The 14,364-nt window shown below is 44.6% G+C and overlaps 1 protein-coding gene across 1 annotated transcript in view; it reads left to right on the top strand.

Moving 5' to 3' along the window:
- Positions 1-14,364, top strand: part of CTDSPL (CTD small phosphatase like) — a 109,398-nt gene that overhangs the window by 85,364 nt on the left and 9,670 nt on the right. Inside the window, exon 3 of the mRNA XM_055080007.1 lies at positions 6,896-7,050. Coding sequence (XP_054935982.1) covers positions 6,896-7,050 — 155 coding nt within the window. The remainder of the gene's footprint in view (positions 1-6,895; positions 7,051-14,364) is intronic.

Raw genomic sequence — 14,364 nt, 5'->3', positions numbered from 1 at the left:
AAATAAATAAATTTTAAAAATAAATAAAGTCCGTTTTCAAATAAGAAATTCCATTCTAGGCATGTTACATAAAAGAGGCCACATCTGTGATTTTTAAACATCCTGGAAATCTGTGATGTATATAGATAGCCTACATTAGTCATAATCTAAAATTTAAACTCAGTAGTTCCAGTTACAGAAGTCAAACCATGACATGTGTGGTACAGATCTGATCACGTCATTCCCCAGGTCCATAGAATCAAATCCAGACTCATCACCATAGTTTACAAGGCCCTTGCTGTCATCATCCCCATCTCATAACACCTCGCCTCTTTGATTTCTCACATATTTCATGCTCCCTCTCAGTTCAGGGCCTTTACACGTTGCTGTTTCCCTACCTCCCTGCCCCCTCCAACAATTTTATACAACTGTCAGCCCACTTGTCAGACTACTTTCTTCTAAGAAGTCACTCCTACCCACCCCCTGCCAAATCTGGACTTTGTGCCCTTCTCTGGGCCCCAGCAGCGCCCTGTGCTACCCCATCATAACAAGACTTGTACTGTATTAGAATTGCTTATTCTTGTGTCTCTCCTCCTAGGCGTGCATGTCGTGAGGTAGGGACGGTGCCTGTGTGATTTATCAGTGTCTCTGCACTGCCTCGCCTAGGAGCTCACATTTTCAGGGATAATCCTTCCATTGCAGATAGCATAAACCCAATTCTTATTGGCTTCAAAGAAAAAGATTCACATAACTGAAAATGCCAGAAAGATCTGGTTTACTGAAATCAAGTCAGAGATCTGCCCCTCTGCACATCTCAGTTTTGGCTCATGTGATCAGTCAGGTAGGTGCTTCTCGCTTGGTGCCCAGGATGGCCGCTGGTGGCTCCAGGCTTACATCCTGCCAGCTTAGCAAACCAGCAAAAAGAGAACATTTCCTCCAATAGCCGTAACATGAATCCGGGGGCCGACTTTCCTCCGCCCAGCTTGGGTCATCTGCCCATCCCTAAGCCAATCACGTGGCTCTTATTGGCCAGGCTTTGGTAATGGACTGAGAGTTGGTGAGGTGAGAGTGGTGGAACTTTTACCAGAGGAAGGGTAATGGATCTTGGCAGGCAAAAATGTCACACGTCTACTACACTCCCCATCGGCAGCTGGTGCTTTGAAGATACTGGTCCTTGCTCCTGGACCAGCAGTCTGCCAAGAGAGACCAGGGAGGTATTGGGGAGGCTTCCTATCTCACCTTTAGGACTGAAGACTCAAGGAAGGCAACCATCTCTGCACTCATGTTAGCCGCCCCATTCATAGGACCTCTCTAAGCCCCTCATCTGCTGTGCTGGAGGATGGGAGGTCCCCAGCCGTTGAAGGAGAACGGCGGGGGGGTGGTGTATGAGTGGGAAGTAGGGTGTTCACCTGCTGGCTGCAGTGACACCAAGTACAGGGACAAAGAGAGAGGCGTTAGCTCCCAGGGTGTATCGAGGAAAACCGGGCCACGTGCCTGTTTGTCCTCAACGTCACACACTCCCCACATGGTCAGAGGGCTCCAGGCACGTGGGTGAGGCCCATGCCCAACGTCTCCAGCTCTTCACAACCCTTCCCAGGATTCCTGCTCCACGCAGCCCTGCTCAGAAAAATGGGGGAAGTCTTAGGATCACCCCCTCTGCCCCTGCCGGGGATCTCCCCATCCTACCCTGTAGGATGCCATTTTCATAGGCCAGCCATCTGTGTGGAGAGAAGGGCAGCTGCTGGGATCAGCCACAGGCATGTCTTCATTAGCTGGACTGAGGAAGAAGAAGAGGAGTTCCTTCTGATGGGCCTGCACTCCCAGAGCCTGGGGGAAATGGCAGCATACAACGACCCAGTAGGGGAGCCTGCAGGAGAGACATGATGGGTCTTTTGGCCTCCTTGCATGGTCCTCACGCAGGCCTTCTTCCCCGGAGGGTGCTCCCTTTTGAGGCACAGCATGGGGCAAAGAGCCCCTGGATCAGAGGCAGACAGGGCAGGGGCAGAGCTCAGCAGAGGAGGGTTGAGCAAGTGGGCAGGAGAGACTGGATGCTTCCTCCCCTCATCTTGAAAGCAGTGTTCTTTTTCTAAGGGGAAGCAGGTAAACAGTCCCCAACAGCATTCATCTGGACGCTTCACCCCTCCCTCCATTTTCTTTCCTCATCTCTGCCTCTCCAGGTTTTACAGCAGTTGAGTAGAATCACTTATGAGATTTTTCTAGCTTTGCTTTCTAAATTACAGTTTAAGTAACCAAGGTCTGTTATAGTAAATTATGCCTCCTAGTTGTCAGACGCCAGGGAACAAATGTGGACCCACAGGATCCAGCCTTTGATCCGGGATTTACCAGCAGAACCCCTACTCCTTTACAAAGCAAAAGCTCTTAAGAAACTAATGATAATAATAAGAGCTGACATTTATGAAGCGCTTACCCTGTGCTGGGTACTGTTCTGTGTACTTTATACGAACTCATTTAATTCTCACAACAAGCCTATTGTTGCCATTTTACAGATAAGGAAACTGAAGCACAAAGAAGTCATATAACTTAGGTCCTGTACATTTGCTGGTCGAGCCAACACCTAGGAGGCTGACTTCAGAGGCCACACTCACAACCACCAGTCTCCTCACTTGTTGGGCTACACCTCAGTGGGTCATGTCAATGATCAATTACAGGACACAGAATCAGCAGCAGCAAAACAAGTTCTACTGCTATTGTAGTTTTCCGGGGACAGAATGATGAGGGCCTCAGCTGGGATATGAAAGGGACAGGGCATTGTTGAGGACAGATTTAAGAGCCACTAAGGATATCAAAACCAACAACTTAATGAGAGGGAGAAGGGTAGATGTTTAGACTAGGAGATTGATGCCCCAGGTGAAGAGGGGACCTGCTGGGTGAAGCGCTCCTAGGAGGTATCCAGAGGAGATGTCCATCCGGCAGGCAGGTGGATAAACTGGCCTGGAAGTTGGGAGAGAGGAATGGGCTGAAGATGTAGCCCAGACAGACAGGTGTTTATTTGGGAGTTCAGTGGCCAAGGAACAAAATCCCTTCCACTGAAACAGGCTTCCTCCAGGGGGTGGGCTTTGAACCAGCCCCTGAAGAACAGGAATGTTCTCAGAAGTGAGGTGTGAGGAGAGGAGGAGTGGGGGGTAGGATGTCAGCATGATGAGGAGTCAACCATGAGGAGGAAACCGGACGTGAGGTGCACAGCTGTGGACGTGGGTAGGAACAAGAAGATGATCAGGGAAAGCAACAGAAAACCTCAGAATAATTTTTGATGATGTTTTCCTCCTAAATCTGATAAAACATGGAAATCTTTATGAAATGTTTGAGACTGATGTTCAAAGTTCCTGCTCTCTCCTTTACTCCTCCAAAGTATTCTTAAAACCAGCGTAACTGGAAGAGGTATATATTAAACTGATTTTCATACCCTACTGTTACAGTTCTGATAAAGACCTTCTTCTGGCTCCCTGGGCCACCAGGGGGCCTCCCGTGTTATCAGTAGCGACATTCAAAGGGGCGAGTGAGGCCAGGTGGTGAGAGGCCGAGTCTTGATCAAGCACAAAGAAGGAGCAGGACCACCTGTGTGTCCAGGGAGGCTGAGAGGCTGGGTGGGCTGCCAGATGGGAAAGCCAGTAGGAGCCCTCTGCTGGGGCAGATCATGGACTTGCTGCCCTCTTTTCACGTGGGCCCCTCTGGTTTGGGTTGGTGGGCATGTTCCATCCCGGCAATGTCACGGTCCGGGGCTGAGCCTGGGCCACCACAGCAGTGACATTTACCTCCTGCAAGGCTTATGGCGCTGCTTTTGCCTGATTTTCCCCTTCACAGGCATGGAGTGGAAAGCAGAGGAGTAGATGTAAGGGTTTAGGTTTGGGAGTAGGATATGGTTTCCCCTGAGCTTTACAGAGTTGCTGAAAGAAAGCTTAACGAGACTATTTTTTTTCCCCATTGTTAGAGTAAAAGGTAATGACCATAAAACATTGGGAAAATTTAGAAGGAAGAGGTGTAAATAGCCAGAGTCTGACAATTACTGTTAACATTGCGATATATTTTTGCCGATCTTTTCTCTACTACAATCTCTTTTCATTTGTTTTTGCACAGTTATGATCAAGTCAGATATACAATTATTTATCTTGCTTTTTTGATCTAATGTTATAAACATTTGTCCATTAAAACATAGATGTTGATTTCGTGTATCAACTGAAACCCTTTTACCAGAAGTTTATGAGTAAATCAAGGGCCTTCTGGATTGTAGCTGGTGGAGAGGCAGCAGCTGGGGTGGAAGGCAGCAGGGTCATGAGACCCATACAGCCCACCTTGACCTTTCAGGAACAGTGAGTGCCATGGGCAGGGTGGGCTTATGCTGGTTGGTCCTGAGGGAATCCAGCCATTTCCCCAGCTAGCCTGCTTTTGAGAGCACCAGCCCAACCCAAGGGTGATTAGAAGGTTCGAAAGCCCCCAGCTGCCCGGAGGTTCCTACAGGCCCTAATAGTGACCTTATTTAGCAGGAAGGTCCCTGGACCCTCCCACAGCCATGAGCTCCTTCACCTCCTCCGACACAGACGGGGGAATGGAGTGAGCTGCCATTGTCAGGGGTGATGGACTCCCAAGTGACCTGAGCAAATAGTGACCCTGCAGCCCTCTTTGTGGCTGCCACATGGCAAGTAATCACATGGTGGAATTATAAGTAGCTCCCTGGCTCCATGGTCAGGATTTTTTTTAGCACGTAAGTTAGCTTGTTAATTTGTTAGTTAGTTATGGGGAAGATTTATGTGACCCAAGGATGAAAATAGAATCCGGGAAAGTGCATTTTGCAGAGCTGTTTACTGCCCGGCCTGGGTGTTGACGGCTCAGTATCACCAAGACATGAACAAACAGCTTGTTTACTTGCAGAGAAATGTGCTCTCAGCTGGGGAAGAGACAGTTTTTTCTTCCTCTGACTAAATTATCTGAGTGAGGCATAAAAAACTAAAATACCCAAATTAACAACAAAACAGCTTAACCAATCATTTATATTAAATATGAGTTCATGGCAGTGTTTTTCTCTCCGTTTGGCATGTTCCCTCCTTCTTAATCTGACCTGAGTTGTTTCAGAATTGTCTTCGGCGTGGTGCATGGGGAAAGCATGCGTTCTGGAAACTGACCCACTTGGGTTTGAATCTTTGCACGTGCAATTACTAGCTGTATATTCTCAGCAGTTAGATGGAAGCAATCACACCTATCTCCTTGGGTAGCTGTGAGGATGACATGAGATGAGGATTGTAAAGTACTAGAACCCAGAGGGCTGGCCCCAGGAAACAGTGGTCACTATCACTGCCACCACTGCTTTGTGGGAGGCCTCTGTGCCTGGTGGTCCCCATCGTCTGGTCTGGCCGGACGAGTGGTGCCTGAAATGAGAAGACGGGTGCCCTGTGACATGAACCTAAGGATTCATGAGGAAGAAGAAACAGCCAGCTTTTCCAGAGATTTATGGTTCTAAAGATCATCTTTAATTAATGAACGTTTTTTTTGTTTTGTTTTCGTTTTTGTTTTTTTTGCCTGTGCTAGGCAGCTTGCGGCATCTTAGTTCCCTGACCAGGGATCAAACCCGGGCCCCGGCAGTGAAAGTGCGCCAAGTCTTGACCACTGGACCGCCAGGGAATTCCCAGTGATTATCTTAAATTCACACTTCCTGGGCCATTTGCCTAAACCCAGGCTAAAGACCATCCAGGCCTGTGGAGCTGCTGGCAAAACAGCCTTTCAGTCCTTTTTCAGAATTTCTGAATGCATTTGGTTTTGCTGCTGGCAGAAGGGTACCTGCAGACTTTCAGCAAAGGTTTTATGATCTCTTGAGAGGGCAGGTGCTATACAAATCCCTCAAGTGTACAAAGAGGAATCGTGCCAGAATTGCTTTGTGGGAGAGATGGACTCCAACAATTATCATGCGAAGTTAATAATTTCCTGCAGTGGTGATCTTCCCATCAACTCCAAGCATGGTCCTTGTGCCCGTAGCCTGTACCCAGACGTGGTATGTGGTGGGACTGCTGCTGACCCACCCAGACGTGGTATGTGGTGGGACCGCATTCCCAGGGCTAAATGCTCCTGCACCTCCAAGTTGTCAGCCTCCTCCCCTGAGGTGTGTTTCTCATCTGTACTAACTTTCGTCTTTTATTTCTGACCTGTGGCGACTTGTCTTGAGCCCTGGATAACAGAAAGGATCCATCCCTCCCTCCGGAGCCTCAATCCAGGAAAGGGCAGGGAATGAGTCAGTGGCACAGTATTGCCCTGGGTCTCGTGAAGATAGGCTTTGCCCTGGCCAGCCCTGATGTTCTGTCCCACCTCTCCTGCTGTTTCTGTTTTAAGTGTGATGGAAGCCTCCACCCCTGAGCTCTGTGGGTCCAGGCTCCCATCAACTTCTTGACAAATGGCAGAGTTTAAGAAGAGGGCTGCTTTGTGCCTTCACACATCTTATTTCTTAACCCATGAAGTTAGTTGTTTCCATGGTGAGCAGGGAGTGTCCAAGAACTCAGTTTCAATGTGACTCTTCCTTGGTACCCTTCACAGAGAAATGCTTCTCAGCGAGGGACAAGTCTGATTTGTGCCTGCAAGGATCTATGTTTTGAAGTAGCATTTGTGCAGGGTTGGAAGACTTTATCTGCTGGTCTCAGGAGAAGGCAGATGGCCCTGGGGATGGGTCAGCTAATGAGCAAGCAGCCCCCACTGGGCCGAGATCAGGGGAATTCTGTCCAGCCAGCAGGACTGGACTCCATCGACTGTCTGACCCTCTAGGAGTCACGTAACAGTCTTTTAGAGGAACTTCCTGGCTCCCCTCGTCTTCTGGTCCTGCGTTGGTCTCCACATGTCAGGGCTCTGGGGCGGCTGCATGTTCGAGTTTTCCCTTAGTATTACAGTTGGCCATGCTGTGCTTTGTTTCTCTTTCCAGCATCCCAGTGCAACGTCAGCCTGAAGAAGCAGAGGAGCCGCAGCATCCTCAGCTCCGTCTTCTGCTGCTTCCGTGATTACAATGTGGAGGCTCCGCCAGGCAGCAGCCCCGGTGTTCTTCCGCCGCTGGTGGAGGAGAACGGCGGGCTTCAGAAGGTCAGTGCCGACGCAGAACTTCCTCCGCCGCGCATCTGTCCCGTCCTTGACGCGCATCCTTAGTCAGAATCTGTGACAGTATGTGCGCAGCCGTTTACTTAAAGATTCGAAATTACCAAAAAAGTCATCTTTTTTGTTACAGGATATGTCAGTCATTCCCATTTAGCAACTGAAGAACATATTTGATGCGAGTTATAGGAGTCACTTCACATTTTTGTAACATTCTGTCGTGGGAAGTTGTATGAAAGAGTTAAAGAGCCAGGAGCAGACAAAGAAATGGAAAGACCAGAGGAGACACAGAGACTTGGAAAAAAGCCAATAATAAATATAAGTGAATTTAACTACCTTGTTTAATAATAAACGTATTTGTTATATATTCTTTCATATGTGTCAAATTAAAAAGTTTAAGTCAGATCATCACAATAGGTTAAAAAAGAACAAATTCTACCCACATGCTGTCTAACAGACATCATATGCAAAACAAAATGACTCAGAACAGTTAAAAGTAGGATGAGCAAAAAGACATCACACAAGTATAAACAAAAAGAAAGCAGGGATTATAATAGTAATCTCAGTCGAAAGAGAATTTCAGGTAAAAATCACTGAAAGAGACAAAGGAGATTATTCATTATCAAGAACACAAGCGTCATAAAACTTTAGATCCCAAATAACGTGAGCAAAAGATATGAACTGACGTTTCATAAAATAAGAAACACAATTGGTCAGTAAACATGAGAAAATGTTCAATATTGTTAGTAATCAAAGAAGTGCAAACTAAAACAATGAGATATCCTTTTCCATGTATCAAATTATCAAAAGATATTTTTAAAAATAATATTTGGGTTTGGCATGGGGGTAGTGAGAGAGAGAGTAGAGGATGTAAATTGGTTATTGGTAGGAGTGTGAATTGGTTACGCCTTTCCGGAGAGAAATTTGGCAGTGTGATCTCAAAACCTTAAAAATATACCTATCTGTCCACCCAAGCAGTTCCTCCTTATTGACGTGAGTATGGATGTGCAAAGATTTAACCATAAGATACTATCCAGCATAGATTATAATGTTGCAGAATTATAAGCAAGCTGATGATCAACAATAAAAGACCTATACAGTAACCGTACAATCAAATAGTATGCAGCTATTAAAAATGATGTCTCATGAATATTACTGATATAGGAAAATGTTCACAATATATCACTTGGGGAAAAAAGGTTAAAATATAGTAGGCAAGTATATTTATTAGTATGTATATGGTCATAAGCACACATACACACACACACACAGGCATTTACAAGACCAGAATGACGTATGCCAAAATATGAAGAGATTATCTCAGACTGGGTGGAATCTGTGTAAGATTTTCTCTTCTCCTCTGTGCCTTATTCCTTTTTCTTTTTGCTTTTCCCAGTTTTCACAGAAAAGCTTAATTAGAAAATAGAGTAGATTAGAAAATAGATTATTTTAAAAGTGTATACGAACGTAAGGAAGAGGATTCTGGGAAGACTACAGCTTGAGCGTGTGGCTCTGACCATTTAAATTCCCTCTCTGGATAAACCCAGGTGAGCCTGCGGGTGGAGCCTGGGAAGTCCGTCAAGGCCTCCACTTTTCCTGACATCTCCCGGGGAAAAAGAGGGCACAGAATTCATTCTCTCTGATACTCAGTAAGAAGCAGGGAACCACATCAGAGGAAAAAGTGCTTGCCTCTCTTGCAGTCCTGGGATGAAGACTTGAAATGTGAAGTCCTGTGAGGTTAACAAGCCAGTGGGAGCCTGTGGATCCCTTGGAAAGGGCCTGCATTGCCCACTTAATGTGTGTGGTCCCTGGAGGGGCTGCACTGATGAGCTGAATTGCTTTCAGTCTAGTGCCCTGGAGGAGCCCAGTAGTACAGGGACTTTCTTCATCTCTTTGTGCTTTGTCAACTTGGGCTCTGCTGGACCATGAAAACAGCTCTGCCTCGCAGTGCTGGGCCTTGCAGTGTTCCCTCATTTACCACTGCTGAGAAGATTCCAAGCTGAAAATCTAGAATGTGAGACTCCCACTGAGGTAAAACTAATGGAAAAGGTAGAAGAAAATGATAGTTCAAGAAATGAATTTTTTTTTGACCCTGCCTCACGGCATGTGGGATCTTAGTTCCCCGACCAGAGATCGAACCCGCGCCCCCTGCATTGGAAGCAAGGAGTCTTAACCACTGGACCACCAGGGAAGTCCCGAAATGAATTTTGAGTATACAAATAACTTTTAGAACTTAAAAAAAAAAATCCCTTTATTTCTAAATACAAAAATTCAGTAAATGAACTGAGAAAAAGAGTGGGAATGACCACTGCTGAGAACTGCATTAATGTTCTGGAGGAGCAAGTGGTAAAAATATCTTACAATTCAGACCAGAAACACAGAGTCAGTAATTGTGAGAGGTGGGAAGAAACATCTAGGAGACCTAACATGCAAATAATAGGAATTCCAGAAAGAGAAAAAGTAATAGAAGAAAATTTTCTTGAGCTGAAAAAAAACCTTGAATGTGCAGATTGAGAGGATTTACCAAATCTGCAGCAGGATTAGTGGCGGCAAAAAAAGGAGCACATGTATGCCTAGATATATGCTATTGAAATTCTGAAATTTAAGTATAAAGAAAATCTTACAAGCTATCGGAACAAGATATTTTCAAAGAAAAGAGAATTATACTAGCACCAGACTTCTCATCAGCAACACTGCAAGCCAGAAGACTCTGAAAAAATGTTTGCTACTGAGAGAAGAGTTACAAACCAAAAATTCTACATGTAACCAAGACATCATTTATCTACTAAGGCAAAAGAAGTACACTTTCAGACATGGAATGATTCAGAAAGGGGACAAAAAAACAATCTGGGTGAGACTGATATTCAGTTATGATACAATTGTAGAAAATGTAGGAATAAACACAATTATTAGGAACAGAACTGTGACGAGTAGCACAATTAGAAAATAGATCCTCAAAATTCACAGAGAGTGAAAGGGGAAATAAACAGAATTGTGAACAAGCCATCAAAATTAAGGAAAAGGAGGATTTCTCTGGCGGTCCAATGGTTAAGACCCCTCACTTCCAATGCAGGGGGCACAGGTTCGATCCCTGGTCGGGGAAGTAGGATCCTGCATGCCATGTGGTGCAGCCAAAAAGAAACAAAAATTAAGGAAAGGGGAAAATAAATAACGATAAATAGGAACCTAACAAAGAGTAGGCATAAAACCAAGTTTAATGAACCAAATTCTCCTAGCAAAAGACCGAGACTCTATCATATTGGCATGACAAATTCAGCTGGATGCTGTCTCCAAGAATACACCTGTATCAGATAGGAATGATTTTGACAGCAAGTAAAAGAAAACTGACAAGTAATAACTTAGCCAAATAGGAGATTATTTTTCTCACATATAAAGCTTGATGCTGGCAGTTGCTGGATTTAGTTTAGATGCATGGTGATACCATCAGGGTCCCAAACTCTTTCTGTTCTTCTATCTTTTGATCTTTCTGCTCCACCGTTCTTGGAGTGTTTGCCTTCATCCTCATGCTTGTTGTTTACTATCGTCTCAAAGTCACAGGCTTTGGATATCATATCCACATTTAAGAGAATACAAGAGGGAGAAGTAGCACTAGCCATGTCTGTCTGTTTTATGGAAATGCTTTCACAGAAAGTCCCAGGAGACTTCTGCTTATGTCTTATTGGCCAGAACTTTGTCACCTGGCTGCCCTCCAGCAGCAAGAGAGGCCTGAAAGGGGAAGGATTTATACCTGCAGATTCCTGCTCTCAACAAAATCAGACCTCTTTTCACAGAGGAGAAAAGAGGAATCACTACTGAGTAGATTTAGGGTCAGTGTGAGTTCAGTTATGCTGCAGTAACAACTCCAAATCCTCAAAGGCTTAACATAATGAAAGTTAATTTTTCATTCATGCTACATGTTTATCATGGGTTGACTGGGCCATCTGTTCTGTGCCAATGTCCAATAGAAATATAGTGTAAGCCACATGTGGAATTTAACGTTTTCTAGCAGCCTCATTTTTTAGAATCTTTTTTCTTTGTTTTTTTGGGGTTATTTTGTGGTACACGGGCCTCTCACTGCCACAGCCTCTTCCATTGCGGAGCACAGGCTTCAGACGCACAGGCCCAGCAGCCATGGCTCACGGGCCCAGCCTGTCCGTGGCATGCGGGATCCTCCCAGACCGGGGCACGAACCCATGTCCCCTGCATCGGCAGGTGGACTCTCAACCACTGCGCCACCAGGGAAGCCCCTATAGAATTGTTTTTAAAACTTGAGATTGATTTTTTAAATTTTATTTTTATTTTTTATTTGTTTGGCCATACCATACAGCTTGTGAGATCCCAGTTCCCCAACCAGGGATCGAACCCAGGCCCTCGGCAGTGAAAGCACAGAGTCCTAACCACTGGACTGCCAGGGAATTCCTGAAATTGATTTTAATAACAGATTTTTATTTAACCCAATATGTCCAAAATGTTATTTCAGCATGTAATCAATAGAAGAAATTATCAATGAGATAAAATTTACATTCTTTTATCTTACTAATTCTTCAAAATCTGATGTGTATTTTATACTTACAGGACATCTTAAATTTGTACTAGCCACATTTCATGTGCTCAACTGCTACATGTGATTAATAGCTACTGTTATTCTATTAAATAACTCTATCTTATCCTCATTCATGGACCAGACTAAGGAGGGCCCATCTCTTTGCTTCCATGATTGTCACGTCAACAGAAGGGGAATGTGGTAAATCACACTGGCTCTTAAAATTTTCACTCAGAGGTAACAAGACTTATTTCAACTTACATTTTATTGGCCAAAGCAATTCACATGATTACACTTAACTTCAAGGAGTGTGGAAGTGTAATCCTACCATGTGCCCAGAAAGAAAACTGTAATTATTTGGTAAACAGTGCTAATGACTGTTACAGTATGCAGCTAATAGCTTTTGAGCCAGCATCTAACATACAGTGATACCAAAAAAAGGTAGAAAATAAAGAGATGGGCAAAATGTACAAAGCAGATCAAATAAATAGAAAGCAAAAGTGGCAACATTAGTATCAGACAAAACAGAATTCAAGGCCAAAAACATTAAACAAGAGAGAGAGGGACATTTTATGATAAAAGAACTAATACATGCAGTGTACAGTAGCCATAAACCTTTACATACCAATCAACAGTACAGCCAAATACATAGAAGAATATCATTTAAACATGATATAAGCTGTCTTCTAAAAATAAACAGCAAACAACATAGGAAAATCATTGGAAGTTCTGGCTAATGTAATAAGAAAATGAAACAATGGATATAAATATGGAAAAGATAGAAAACCAGTTTTATTTGTAGATGGCATGATTATTTACAGTGAAATCCCAAAATACTACCAAAAAATGAAAATCACTAAAAGGTTTTGATGTGGTGGCTCTTATTTCTTGAGAAGTGTGTTGTGTTTCTGAATAGGAAGACTTAAAAATTTATAGAGAAGAAAAAAAATGTCTAAGAACAGCTGAGAGGGCTTCCCTGGTGGCACAGTGCTTAAGAATCCACCCGCCAATGCAGGGGACACGGGTTCGATCCCTGGTCTGGGAAGATCTCACACGCTGCAGAGCAACTGAGCCCATGTGCCACAACTACTGAGCCTTCGCTCTAGAGCCCACGGGCCACAGCTACTGAGCCCACACGCCACAACTACTGAAGCCCGCACACCTAGAGCCCATGATCTGAAACAAGAGAAGTCACCGCAATGTGAAGCCTGTGCACCGCAATGAAGAGTAACCCCTACTCGCCGCAACTAGAGAAAGCCCATGCCCAGCCACGAAGACCCAACGCAGCCAAAAATAGATAAATAAAATAAATAAATTTTTAAAAAAGAACAGCTGAGAAATTTTTGGAAAAATATTAATATAATGAAAGATACCTAGACTTAAGGGATATTAAGCCATACTGTACATTGGTGTAGAAAAACATAAGTGGAATTTGTATGATGAGATTTCACTGTAAACCCTATCACAGCCCCAAATTCTGATATCTCGCCTCAAACTCTCAATTTTCCCAATTTGAAAATCATTGCTGAGGAGAATCCCCATTAGTGAAGGGAACATAGTTTGTACCCTAGGCCTGTAAAGGGTTTAAAAAGTGAAGAATCACTGCTGTCATAGTAAAAGTTATTTTTACCTAGTACCTGCCTAGATGAATGACTTGAGAAGATGGTGGTGCAGCCCTGGAAGGTTTCCTGGAGCCCTTAGCCATATCTACCAGAGAATAAAGTCCTTTAAAGGGAGCTCCTCTGGCAGAGCTGGGCTTAGCTAGAGCTAGTGTTCACTCATGGAAACGTCCTTTGGTTAACACTTGTCAGAGTGGCTTTTTAAAGAATTAAGTTAACTCTGAGTAGTGCATCGTTTGCATAATCCGCAACCCTTCAGTGAGTGAGACCAGACCTTGTAGAAAGAGCCTGTGTCAAAGTGGGGCGACTCTGCCCTTTGCACTCACCTGGTCAGGACACCTGGAACGTAAAGCCCAGGCTCAGTAGATATGGAAGCCGATTCCAGGCATGTCTCTACTGCTGCCTCCTGGGCTCTCCCAGCCTCTTGGACATCAGTCTGCCAGAGGAGGAGGGAAGGCTGTGGACAGAATGCAACAGATGGTTCCATCCACCCTGCATATTTACTGTCCTGGAGAAAAGCTTCAGAGCAGTGGCCTGGGGTGGCTACCACTGTGACCGTCACAGTTACAGCCTGGACTGGAGACAAGTTGCCCAAAATAAAAGTGTCTGCAGCCCCTGTCTGGAGGCTAGAAGGAGTCAGCACTCAGAAGGCCCCAATGGCAGAGACCATGGAGGACTTCTAAGTGCAAGGACAGAGTGAAAGCCATTGCTGGATGCTCACTCATACATGCGTGTCCCATGTACACACACACATAAACCTCTAGGGTAATTTTCAAGCCCACATACTTGTCTAGGGTAGCATCTTTGGTTGTGGTCTGTGTTTTGTCAAGCCCTTCCCAAATAACTGTTTGGTGGTGTTATCTCTCACCTCACTGATGTGCTCACCTGGTCTGAAGGTACACCTGTGTGTTAGGGCTGTTTGCCATCTCCCACTAGCGCATTGGTTCTCAAATGGAGATGACTTTGCTCCCTAGCAAACATTTGGCTGTGTCTGGAGCCATTTTTTTTTTAACATTTTTATTGGAGTATAATTGCTTTACAATGGTGTGTTAGTTTCTGCTGTATAACAAAGTGAATCAGTTATACATATACATATATCCCCATATCCCCTCCCTCTTGCGCCTCCCTCCCACCCTCCCTATC

This window comes from Physeter macrocephalus, chromosome 18, assembly GCF_002837175.3.
Source record: "Physeter macrocephalus isolate SW-GA chromosome 18, ASM283717v5, whole genome shotgun sequence".
NCBI classification, from domain to species: domain Eukaryota; kingdom Metazoa; phylum Chordata; class Mammalia; order Artiodactyla; family Physeteridae; genus Physeter; species Physeter macrocephalus.
The sequence above is the reverse complement of the archived record's forward strand: the minus strand, read 5'-3'. Positions and strand labels throughout refer to the sequence as shown.